Source organism: Amphiura filiformis, chromosome 7, assembly GCF_039555335.1.
Source record: "Amphiura filiformis chromosome 7, Afil_fr2py, whole genome shotgun sequence".
In the NCBI taxonomy this organism is placed as follows: domain Eukaryota; kingdom Metazoa; phylum Echinodermata; class Ophiuroidea; order Amphilepidida; family Amphiuridae; genus Amphiura; species Amphiura filiformis.
In genome coordinates this window covers 21378781-21391775 of record NC_092634.1, presented here as the reverse complement: position 1 = coordinate 21391775, position 12995 = coordinate 21378781, and the positions used below count along the sequence as shown (strand labels likewise).

The window sequence follows — 12995 nt, the reverse complement described above, 5'->3', positions numbered from 1 at the left end:
TTAGTATGGTTATTTATTTATTTATTTATTTAATCTTTCTTTAACCAGGGTAGCCCCTTCAGTAACTAGTACTGATCTCCAAGGGGGCCCTGAGTGACAATTCACAATATACATATACATTGTACAATTTCATGACAGAGGTTAATATAAATTAAATTAAAAGCAATGCATGGAATCAAAAGTTACATGATACATTATTTACATTGTACATCAGGTTCATTTTTGCATCAGGTCTGGTAACACAAATAGTTACATGATTAAATACTAATAATATTATAACAATGTACATGTTTGGCAATCAGATATAAAGAAAAGACAAAAAGTTGAATAAATTTGTGGAAATTGATAAAATTTTAATCACAAATCTGAAATACAGTTTTTAAAAGTATTAAGGGTCATGGAAGAAAAGTTTCTACGGATGTTGTGTGCTTCCATCTTTAGGTTCTGATCATATGCTCATTGACTGTGTAATTAATTGTGCAAAACCTGCACCTTTAAGAGTTACATCATCTGTAAGAAATTTCAAATGTATGGACAAATCTGAATTCACTCAAAATCTTACTTCTGAAATTGAGGGTCTGGATCTTCGAGGTACTGCTGATGAGATGCTTGGGCAGCTCGAATCGTCTGTTTCTAGTGTTCTTGATGCCCATGCACCTTCTCAGACACGTTCTCGAAGCTTGAGACCCCGCTTTCCGTGGTATAATCAAGAAATAAATGATGAAAGGTGCAAACGAAGAAGGTTAGAACGTAAATGGCGTAAGACAAGAACTGATCTTGACCATGTTGCTTATATTGAACAATCTAATAGAGTCAACAAACTCATTCAAAGTGCCAAAGAGGTGTATTATAATGAAGCACTTGAATCATCTGACTGTAAAAATATGTTTGTTGTGCTAAATAGACTGCTAAATAAGAATTCCAAGTCTTTACCATGTTGCGACTCAGCCTTAGAGTTGAGTGATTCATTTGCCAGATTTTTTATCAACAAAGTTGCTAAAATTAGACAAGAATTCTGTGTCAATAGTGGCACACGTAGTAGTGTAAGTAATCCTAGTGACATTCTGTGTGATGATAGTGTACAGGTATTTGACAGTTTTAAGCCTGTTAGTGCTGAAGTCATCAAAAAGACTGTTCTAAACTCTGCTAACAAGTCATGTATCCTTGATACACTTCCAGTGTGGCTCTTTAAAGATAATATTGATGTTTTGTGCAATGTCCTTACAGTCCTTGTTAACAAATCGTTCAGTAGTGGTGAGTTTCCACACGCACTGCGTGAGGCTGTAGTTTGTCCGGTCTTAAAAAAGCCTTCTCTTGACAAGAATGTCTTACAGAATTATCGTCCTGTCTCCAACTTAAGCTATTACTCCAAAATCATGGAGAAAATTGCTTCTGTTCAACTCAAAGAACACCTTCAGTCTCATGGTCTCCAGGAAGAGTTTCAGTCGGCGTACAGGGCTAGGCATAGTACCGAAACGGCACTGCTAAGGGTCAAAACAGACATATTGAAAGACATGGATTGCGGCAGAGCGGTGTTTGTAGTGCTTCTTGACCTCTCTGCCGCTTTAACACGGTAGACCACGTCATCCTTCTAAACCGCTTGTCACGCACATTCAATATCACTGGTATGGCTCTTAACTGGATTAAAAGCTATCTACAGAGCAGAAACTTTCGCGTTTCAGTAGGTGCTGTATCATCTGAAAAATATGATCTGAATTACGGACTACCACAAGGATCGGTCCTTGGACCACTCTTCTTTGTTCTTTACACCTACTGCATTGGACATATTATCAGAGAGTTTGGGATTTGCTATCACATTTATGCTGACGACGTGCAGCTGTACTTTTCCTTTGACCCAAAGATTGATGGTGCTGCTGAACTTGCCTTATCCAGATTATCGTCTTGTATCAATGCTATTCGACAATGGATGATGGCGAATTTGTTGAAGCTCAATGATTCCAAAGCGGAGTTTTTGTAGCAGGTTAGTCTCATAATCTAAAGAAGTTACAGACTGTATCTATCAAAATTGGTAATATGGACATTAGACCCTCTTCGACCATTAAGAACCTTGGAGTTGTCTTCGATCAAACAATGTCCATGAATGCTCATGTGAAATCACTCACTAAATCAGTGAACTTTCATCTCAGAAACATGTACAGAATTCGGAGGTATATCACAACAGAAAGCTGTCACCATCTTGCTAGGTCTCTCATTTTGTCTAGACTCGACTATGCGAACTCACTTCTACTTGGCATTTCGGCAAAGGATAGGAAACAACTGCAGAGGCTTCAAAATAGAGCCGCCAAAGTTGTCTACAAATGCAATAGACTGGAACCATCTGCACCTTTGCTTAGAGACCTTCACTGGCTGCCAGTTGCGAAAGGATCATCTTCAAAGTGCTGCTGATAGTGTTCAAAGCTCTGCATGATGTAGCTCCGCCTACTTGTCGGATCACCTCGTCCTCTCGTTCCTGGTAGAGATAACATGCGATCCAGCAATAACTATTTGCTTCATGTTCCGCGCACTTCACGATCCATGGGTGACAACGCCTTCTGTTCGGCTGGCCCACGCCACTGGAACGCACTTCCAGGTCATCTTCGTTTTGCACCTTCTGTCAACGTGTTTAAGAAGCACCTAAAAACGTACCTCTTCCCACCTGAATAGGGATTTGTTTCTTAAATACGTTGACAGAAGGGGTTTGCCTCATTTTCCCCAGGTTTCATGTTTATTTTGATTTTCTTGCCACACTCATTAGTTCTTTGGTTTTACTTAAATTTTTTAATGTGTATTTTTCATGTGATTTTAATATGTATATCATGTATATTTCTTAATAATTATGTACTTTTTAAGATATAGTTTGATGTATATTCTTGTATCTGCATTTTAATGTTTTTATTGTAAAGCGCTTTGACAATTTTAATATAGCGCTCTATAAGTGTCGTTTAATAATAATAATAATAATAATAATGTCTTGAGGGAGTTCATTCCAAGCATAACATGATCTGTAGTGAAAAGTTCTCTTGCCAGGATTTATGTTCCATTTTGGAATGGCAAGAGAATTGAAAGTTTGGCTTCTGGTACCATGAGTATGAAGAGATTGCATATAAATAAATTGAGAGGATAAGTAAGATGGTGCATTATGGGTAAGACACTTGAACACAATTATCAGAAGTTGTTTTTCCCATCTTGTATGTAGTTTATCCCAGTTAAGAGACTCCATCATATCATTAATAGGAGTTCTTATATCTGCTGACAAAAGAGTACGAGCAAGTCTATTATGGTGCACTTGAAGTGAAGTTAAAAGGGTGTTTATGCAATTTGACCAAACAGGACTACAATAGTCAAAGTGTGGCATGACAAGGGCATTGGCAAGCATTTTAAGGGTATCATTTGGAAGATAATACCTAAGTCTACGGATTATGCCAATGCGCTTTGAGATATTAGAAGAAATATGGCTTACGTGTTCATTCCAAGATAATAATTCATCAAATACAACACCAAGATACTTGAATTTATCAACTCTTTCAATATTACTACCATTGTATGAAACATCAATATCATCAAATGTATTCACCATATAACTTGTGCCAAAAATCATGAGTTTTGTTTTCTTGATATTCAATGTGAGATTGTTTTCATTCAACCAAGAGGCAACATTAGACAAATTATCATTTAATTCTGCTTGAAGAATTGATGCATCATTAGAACTACATATAAGAGTTGTGTCATCTGCATACATTATAGTTTTACAGTTAACAGAGTTTGGAAGTGAATTTACAAAATGATAAACAATAAAGGTCCTAAGATTGTACCTTGCGAATACCAATATTCACATCTTTAAAGTCAGACATAGTAGAAGAAATATTAACAGCTTGTGACCTATTACTAAGATAAGATATAAACCATTTTAGACATGAGCCAGAAATACCACATTGCTTTAATTTGTTAATTAGAAGACTATGATTGATGGTATCAAAAGCCTTCTTGAGGTCAAGGAAAATTGCACCAGTTAATTTTCCAACATTCATATTTGTAAGAATGTAGTCAGAGGTGTCAAGAAGGGTTGTAGTGGTTGAGTGGTTACTCCTAAAACCAGATTGAGATGAATGAAGAATACCATGTTTAGATAAATAAGAATATAATTGATTATGAACAGCACGTTCCAAAATCTTAGAAATAATGCTTAATACAGAGATAGGTCTATAGTTACTTACATCTGATTTGTCACCATCTTTATAAATAGGTGTGACTTTTGCAAGTTTCCAATCAGAAGGAAATACAGAAGTGTACAATGACAGATTACATATATAAGCAAGAGCGTCACATATAATTGGTGCAGAAAGTTTCAAAAGTTTCACATTGAAATTATCAAGACCAGAAGATTTCTTATTAGAAAAATTACAAATTTCGTCAAATACAAAAGAAGGAGTAATAAAATCAAAATTGAAATTACTACTCTCTGTTCAATTAGCTTAGATTCTTGAATTTTTAAGATATTTGAAAAAATAAAAACTTGTGGTCAAAGTCATCAAAGAAAAGTGTTAGCACAGCCTTAGACCTAACGTGATTTATACTTTTCAAATTCTAAAGTTCAATTTAAAACCGCATTTCTTTTCAATTTTGGTCTTTTCCCACGATATTTTTATAAAAAGCCGTAGAACGTCGGGTACCATAAACTTTTTTGAATCAATCCATTTAGAGCAATGGGGACGAATGTCACAATGCGCAGAGATAGTATTTATTCGACCATCCGCATCCGGAAGTATAATTTGTCCAGCAAAATATTTGCCAGTAGGCCTATGCCTAATTTGTGTTGAAACCCTACTGTTGAAACATTAAGTTATTATTTATGAATTAAGGTTTTCTAAAATAGGCCCAGCTTATATAAATACATTCCTTGTTTATTTATTTATTTATTTATTTATTGATTTATTGATTTATTTATTTATTTATTGATTGATTGATTGATTGATTGATTGATTGATTGATTGATTGTTTGATTGTTTGATTGATTGATTGATTGATTGACTGATTGATTGATTGATTGATTGATTGATTGATTGATTGATTGATTGATTGATTGTGCGAATGGGTCTGAGAATGGGTCTGAGAAGGTGTAGACCTATAATAGGCCTATTATAAACTACACATTTATTTTATATTTGTTATTTCGTTTTGTTTGTTGAATAGGCTGAAAAACTGTGAAATAAAAGAACTTTTGTACAAGAAAATATTATTTAAAACAAACAGGTTACAGAAAACAATTCTTGTAAAGTCATTGTGTCTGAAAACATCAAGCGAATGATGATATTCTTGGGAAGGAATGGTGGTATTAAACAAAACTCAATTTACATTGTAAACCAGTTGAAATAAGAACGAAATTCATAATTCTAATGTCATTGTTTAGGAAAAAATAATGCACAGAATAATGTTATGCATAAAACGTAATCGCGCCATATAATTAAGTATAACAAAAACCGGTGGACCATCATCACCTATAGAACCTATCCAATAACCGGAACGGTATAACAATTGAAATGACAGGACAGATTGGTGGTCAGATTGTTTTGCTAAATTGGATAGGGTCTATGCCCTAACTTGAGAATGGACCGTCCCACTCGATTTGTAAAAAGGTCGCGAACCTTTTCGGTGGACCCAAGTAACTGCCTAAAATGAGGCAAAATTGAAAAGAAATGGGGTTTTAAATTGGACTTTGGAATTTGAAAAGTATAAATCACGTTAGGTCTAAGGCTGTGCTAACACTTTTCTTTGATGACTTTGGCCACAAGTTTTTATTTTTTCAAATATCTTAAAAATTCAAGAATCTAAGCTAATTGAACAGACAGTAGATACATCATCATTATTACATTCATCATTAGTAACATCATTAGCATCATCACTTTTATTTACATTATCAAATTTTTGAGCTAGAGTAATTCCAATTGATGTAAAGAATGAGTTGAATTCATTGGCAATGTCTTTATTACATGTTGTAAACCCATCATCAGTTTGAACAGATCTGACACTTGCATTATTTCTTGGAATAAGTTTTTTTATTGTTTTCCATAACTTAGTAGAATTATTTACATTTTCTTCAATGGCATCAGTACAATATTTCTTTTTTAAGTGTTTATTTAAGTTATTTACTTTGTTTCTTAAAGACTTAGCCATCTTCCAATCTTCTGGATCATTAGTTTTATGTGCTTTTGAAAAGAAGTAATCTCTATCTTTAGTCAGTTTAATGTAATCCCCATTAATCCACTCAGGAAGATGACCTTTAATTCTTTTCTCTTTAAGTGGGGCATGTTTGTCACAAACATCATTAAATTTTTGCTTCCAAACATCCCAAGCACAATTAACATCATTATAATTTTTGATTTCATTCCAGTTTATGTTCTTGATGTTTTCAACAAAGTCATTAGGATTAAATTTTGTGAAAGAACGAGTTTTAATTGTTTTTGGAGGAAGTTTAACTTTTTTATTTTTACGTATTATATAAATCATGCAATGATCACTAAGACCAAGATTATGAACTCCTGAAGATGATATCTTATCTGGTTTGGTAACAAATGCTAAATCAATTTTAGTTTTACTTGTTTCAGTTATTCTTGTATAATCTTTAATAAGTTGTTTCATGTTACTGTGAGTGGCAAGAGTATTTACTTTACTTGCCTCATACCTTTTACATAAGTCTAAATTAAAATCACCTACAATTATTACATCATCATATATGGAGGTGTGGTTTTGAAATACTTGATCTAATTTGTCAATGTAATCTACCTTCGAGTTGGGTACTCTGTAAACTGTACCAAGAAGGAGAGGCTTTGTATGTGGCAAATTGATCTCGATCCAGAGTGCCTCAATACTATCATCATGCAAATTAGATTTTTCTTTAAAAACAACACCTATGGCCTATGCATGATGCATTGTATGTCACAAAACAGATGATTTTGATTCTGCTGTCACCCACAGACACCATGTTTTTACACTAAATTTTTCACTAAATGCCATTATGCCATATGTTTTTCTACTTTTATCACCCAGAGACCCATTTTTTATGAAAGCTTATCATCATGATGATGCATCTTTATAGATATATATAGACCTATTTTTTATGAAAACTTATCATCATCATGACATATCTTTCTGAAGAATAATACATCAAGGTTAGAGATGTGACACATTGTGATTTAAGGCTTTCTGGTTCTCAACCCTCGATATGGCATTCTTATTTCCAATAATATTCATATTATAGAAAGTTTGTATAATTATCGCTAACAGGAGTGGATCCAGGAATTTTCAATAGGGTGGGGGGCACACAAAGTCAGGTGCAGTTCTGCAAAAATTAGAGGGACTTTGATCTTGGTATATGAACCATGAGGTCATGTGATAATACAGATCTTCGGAGTCTGATATCTGGGGAAAGAATGTGTGGAGGTAAGGGGCAAGGTAGCTCAGGAGCCTCCTGTTAGTAAAACTTACCCCAGCAGATGAGTATGCATCCGCCTTCCATGGACCTATCCAGAAATCAAAATGTTGTAGAAAGAGATTCAGACCTGGCCCAAATAGTAGACCAACCTGACGAGCTGCCATTGCCACAGAGATAGCTGCTGCCCTTTCTGCTTCGGTTGTTGTTCTGGCAATTTGAGCAAAGAGTGATGACCCTACCCCAGCACCAATACCTAGATTGATGGAGAAATCAACATAAATTAAGTATTAACCCCCTGGACACTACTGAACATCTAACAGCATTTCTGATTGGTTGATATTTCAATTGCCTATTATGACTAGGCTTTAAACTATATATGGTCAAACTTGGATTTGCAGATGATCTTATTAATACCCTCCTTGATTGGTTCAAAATTGGACAAAATGTTCATTTTGGCCAATCGGCAGGTAGTTCTCATTTTCTGTACTTTTAACTTGTTTTCTTAGACTAGGGCAGAGGTGTGATCCTTCTTAAAACACATGTCAATATTCTCATTTCTCAAGATTTCAAAATCAGTGTTTCCACTCTGTCATGTAAAAAAGTATTAACAGTATTCCTTAGCAAGTCGGTATTCTTTACAGTAATATCAGTATAAAACACTAGCAAAATCATTACTATATAGTTAGCAGCTCTTCTAGGGATAAAATATTGTCAATCAAAACTTTTCATTAGCTTTTTTTTACATTATGGCTTGGCTTCCTTTGGACACCAAATCACAAAAAGGTTTATTTGCTGCACACATACAGTAAACTTGTTTAGCTGTATCCAAGTAAATTTGTTAGAATCTTGTACTACCTTTTAAAGTAATTTTTGTTGCGATAGTCTCAAAATTGACATTGTTTTAAAGCTTAGAAAACATTGTGCTACAGCCAATATCGTGATAATTTTTTGCCTGCATGCAGCCGTTGTGAGATATACAATTGTTTTGCTTTATCTGTCATCAAACCTATCTTGAAATTAGTCTAAGTAAGTTTTATATAATTACCTGCTATTAATCGACTCCCCAACAGCATCATTAAGTTGATACCCATGAAGTACATAAAATTACCTGCAAAAAAGACAGCAATTCAAGTTACATGATTTATGAAGAATGTATGAATAAATAAATTCTTTATAGTGTGGATTATTCTTTAAAATACATCCCCAAATTACTAATACATTTACAGATCTTAACTGATTTGAAAACCAAGAAATCAGCAGCTACAATCATGACAATGACTCGGAAGTCGGTATATTGGGGGTAAGGTACAGTCATGACAATGGGCCATTTCTAGTTCCTGGTTTTTGTTTTGGTTCTGATCGATGATCATTGTCGTAGCTCACAGCAGCTGAAAGGAGTATCCCATCATGCATTGCAGTATAATATATGCATACCCCATAGCAAATGTATACAAAATATAAACAAGAGCCGCTTAGATATTGAGAGCTATGGATAGTTTCACAATAGGGGTCATATTTTTTCAAACAAAAGTCTAAGCTTCCCTGATTTAAGCGAGTTATATGAAGTGAGGGATTTTGTGTACATTTTCTATGGCATATTCAGTTCTGTTATGGTACCGCAAAGCATAATGGGATAATCCCTTCAGCTGCTGTGGTCGTAGCTGAAAGGATATTATCGATAGCTTTGTCTCTATCCTTTGAACTATAGCTGAGCACATATTCATGGGAAATGGGGGGAGGGTTTGAAGTTTGGGCACCATTGAAAATATAGTACCATGCTACCCAAAGGTTTGGGTGGAATTGGGTTCCCCTATGTGTTACTCAACCCCTCTTTTTGAGGTTCAGGTTGGGTTATTTTACTTGAATACCTTCAGCACAAGGCTTATATTAACCAGGCACCCAGGCTTTTTTTTATCCCCCAGTGTCATCGCCCCGATATCTTCATGGCAGAAATCGCCATGGTAGGTTGAATCCACAGTCACGCATGGCCATTTTGTTCCGACCTTTGAGACGCATAATGAGCCGAGGGACATCCGACTAAGGCTACTGACAATAGCCTGGTAATTGACCTCTCTGTGTGTGAGTGAGCATGTATACGCCATTATGAGGTCAATGGTCATATGCTTTTAGACTGCTTGCAGTGAGTGCAGCTAGCCTACAACTGCACTATAGTTCGGCACATATAAAATCAGAATATTTTTGTCAGTTTTTGAGTTCAAGACGCAATGGTTCTTTCTCAAGATGCAAGCTAACGACTATCATTTCCATTGAACACATATATTTAAGTGCAAGGAACAAAATCTGGCTTCTTTAGACTAAATCAATTACGGGAGATATTCATCATTTTCTACCCCGGTATCCAAAGATTTATCGTCTGAATATCACGTGTATCGATCCCGGGTATTCATTTCAGTGCCTCTGCTGTATAATGTAATTATTAACCGGGCAATGTCGGTGTGCCCCATGGTTGCCAAGTTTTGGCTCCTGGTGAGTTCAATATTTTTCACTACAAACTGTAGGACCAGGAGCCATCTTTGGGACCAGAAGCTCATTTTAGCTCCTGGTCCTGTCCCGGGGGTCCTGTCATATAAGGCCTGCTTCAGCATTGTAAAAAATTAGTAAAAACTCTTACCTATAATTTCAAACATATTAGCAAAAAGGACTAGAAACTTAGTGTTGTGGTACTTGTCCTGTAAAATTCCAAAGATAGGTGCTGCTATAAGACCAGTAAAACTGAATGCTGCTAAAACGACACCAAGGAAGGACGGATCGCCACCTAATTCCTGGATGTACAGGTACACTGTAGGCATAATAATGGCTGCAAAAGAAAAACAGAAAAAAGGTCATTGATAAATTGCAAATATTGAATCTGATAAAAGATTTTCAGGTTTTTTTTATACAATTTTACTGGATTTTTCAAATAAAAAAAACCAAAAGGTACAAAAACCCAAATATGCACAGCCTACAGGAAATGAACCTTTTTTTATTGCCTTGCATGTATGTGTAAAAGTGTAGAGAGGATATAACATTTCTTTTTGGTATAAGATCTAAAAGTGAAGTTAAATTCAAATTATAAAAAACAAAATTACAATCCAACAATTAAAAGGCATAATGTACAATTTTTAATGAATTTGGTAAACTTTTTCAAACTTGATTTTTTTTGGGCATATTTGTAATATTTACATGTCTCAACTGGAATCAGCCAAATTTATTGTTTATGGGACAAAAGAGCAATTTTAAATTAAAATAAAATAAAGACATTAAAGCCCTCATAAAACACTACAGTTACATGTATACACCTATCCGACTTCGCCATTACTGCGGTGTCCCCGATGTAAAACTGCGGTGTCCCGAGGTTGGGGGTTCCATCCATTATTTAGTGTGCTATACAGAATTATACCCGGGAATTGTACACAACAGTGATATTCAATACACAATCATGAGTATTGAATTACTGAATTAAATCTCCGCTCTGGTACATCTGTGTTGCCGTCAATAGAGGGCCAAATACAGTAAACGCTTCTCGGATTGGTCTATAGGTATGCGGCCAAGATAGGTGTGGGGTTTCTTTCATTTTAAATGTACCTCGTTATGTTGGCTTAAAATTACCAGAAAAAACCTTCCTGACCATTTGAACAGTTGTAAAATGTTACTAATATTATTTCATAATTTTTTTCAAAGAATAACAAAATTAAAATTTGCCCCAAATCATATAGTATGGCTTTAATAAGGCCAAAAAAAGAAACAAGTTTGTTTCCTGTAAGCGCCACATTATGTTTTTGACGGCTTATTTTATGCATTAGAAAAAAATTTCAATTAAAATAGAGAAAAAAAACCCAAAACCAGAAAAAAATCACATAAAATAATATAAAACACTACTGGAGTAACCATTTACACATCACACAACAAACTAGCATAGTGAAAAACTACTGGAGAAAACATCACACATTTTTTTAATACCTTTTTTGTTGAAAGGGGATCATAAATATTCTTGAATGAAGAAATATGATTTTTTTGTGTGTGTGTCAGAGACACCCACTGTAAATTCCCATTCCAATTTGCAGCAAAAAAGGTATTTTTTTCATTTGAAGACCTGGATAATAAAAAAATAATAAAAATAAAACCCGCATTTCGCATGAGACTTTTTTGACCTGCTACATGAAAGTTATATTTTTTTTTTTTTAACTGTACTAGTTTGTTCAGCTTAAAATTGGTGAAAAAAATGAGACTCATAACATTGTGTATTGATATGGCCAGTTGGGCGCAACACTTACACAGGTCACACTTACGCAGGTCACGCATTGCGTAATGCTTGACTGGTGTGCCCTTATGTGATCTTTCAAATGACCTGATAATAATCTGCTCACTAGTCATGATGCCCTACTATGTGTAATCATGCTTTATCAGTGTCACAGGAACCAAAGTATCCATCGGTGCATGCAGCCAGGGACAGTCTAATACTGTCCCTGATGCAGCAATGTAAAGACTGATAGCAAAGTTCACCATGTTTATCAATAGTAAAGTAAATAAACAATGATCCAGTAGAGTAATGGTTACATCAAACTATATTTAATCACTAAATCAAAAACCTTCAATGAAAAAGATCACAGATAATGAGCCAACCTTACTGATCACACAAACTACATGTAATACCGTAAAAACTCAATAGTTAGCATGTGCTCTTACTATTGAGCGCTTTTGAAAACATGAAATTGTACCAAAGTCTGTCGCTTTACCAACTGAGGTAATGGGGTTGAGACACACATTTGCAGGTTTACTTGTTCGTATTATAACTATGTGTATCAATGATTTGCTCAAAACCCTTTACACTTTTGTTGATGGGGCTCTTCATGTTTGCATGTTTTAAAAGCCCTCGATATATAGTAAGCACATATTATGCTAACTATCAAATTTTACAGTAGCTAACTAGTTCTTTAAAAAAAATTGGGAAACTGTAGCTAGCCAGTTTTTTTCCAGTTTTCTACATGTACCATTTGGGTAAAATAGGTCTTAAAATAGGGGGATAAAAGTACATTAAAGTACATAATTAGGTTTACAAAGTTTACTTTGAGGACTGATAAATATCAAAAATAAAAAAATAAAAAATATATCAATTTTAATAATTTGCCATAAAATTTGTATTATATCCCAATTTAAAAAAAAATCAAAATGATTTGATATCAGAAGGACATGCTACACACATTTCTGCTTCTCATATCAGTGGATCCGGAAACATCATTCTTGTGAATCACAGCTTATTAACACCATGCCAATTTGACTTCCGCTGCTGATACCAACAAGCAAACAGACATGATTATCATGGATTTCGAAAAAGCTTTCGACAAAGTCCCATATCAACGCCAAGTATGGAATTACAGGAAAGCTTTACACCTGGGTCAAGTCATTCCTGACAGAGAGAGAGCAAAGAGAGAGTTCAGTCTGGATTAAAGTGACATCTGGTGTACCCCAGGGTACTGTGACAGGCCCACTCTGGTTTTTAATTTTCATTAATGACATACCGGCCTCACAGAATTCAGTCATCTACACGCCTTTTTTCGTTGAGGAC

General features: G+C 34.9%; 1 protein-coding gene across 1 annotated transcript in view; it reads right to left on the bottom strand.

Moving 5' to 3' along the window:
- The window catches only part of LOC140157709 (uncharacterized), a 46770-nt gene that overhangs the window by 22055 nt on the left and 11720 nt on the right, over positions 1 to 12995 (bottom strand). The window contains exons 2-4 of the mRNA XM_072180950.1: positions 10062 to 10247; positions 8475 to 8537; positions 7483 to 7682 (exon numbers count right to left, since the gene is read on the bottom strand). Coding sequence (XP_072037051.1) covers positions 7483 to 7682; positions 8475 to 8537; positions 10062 to 10247 — 449 coding nt within the window. The remainder of the gene's footprint in view (positions 1 to 7482; positions 7683 to 8474; positions 8538 to 10061; positions 10248 to 12995) is intronic.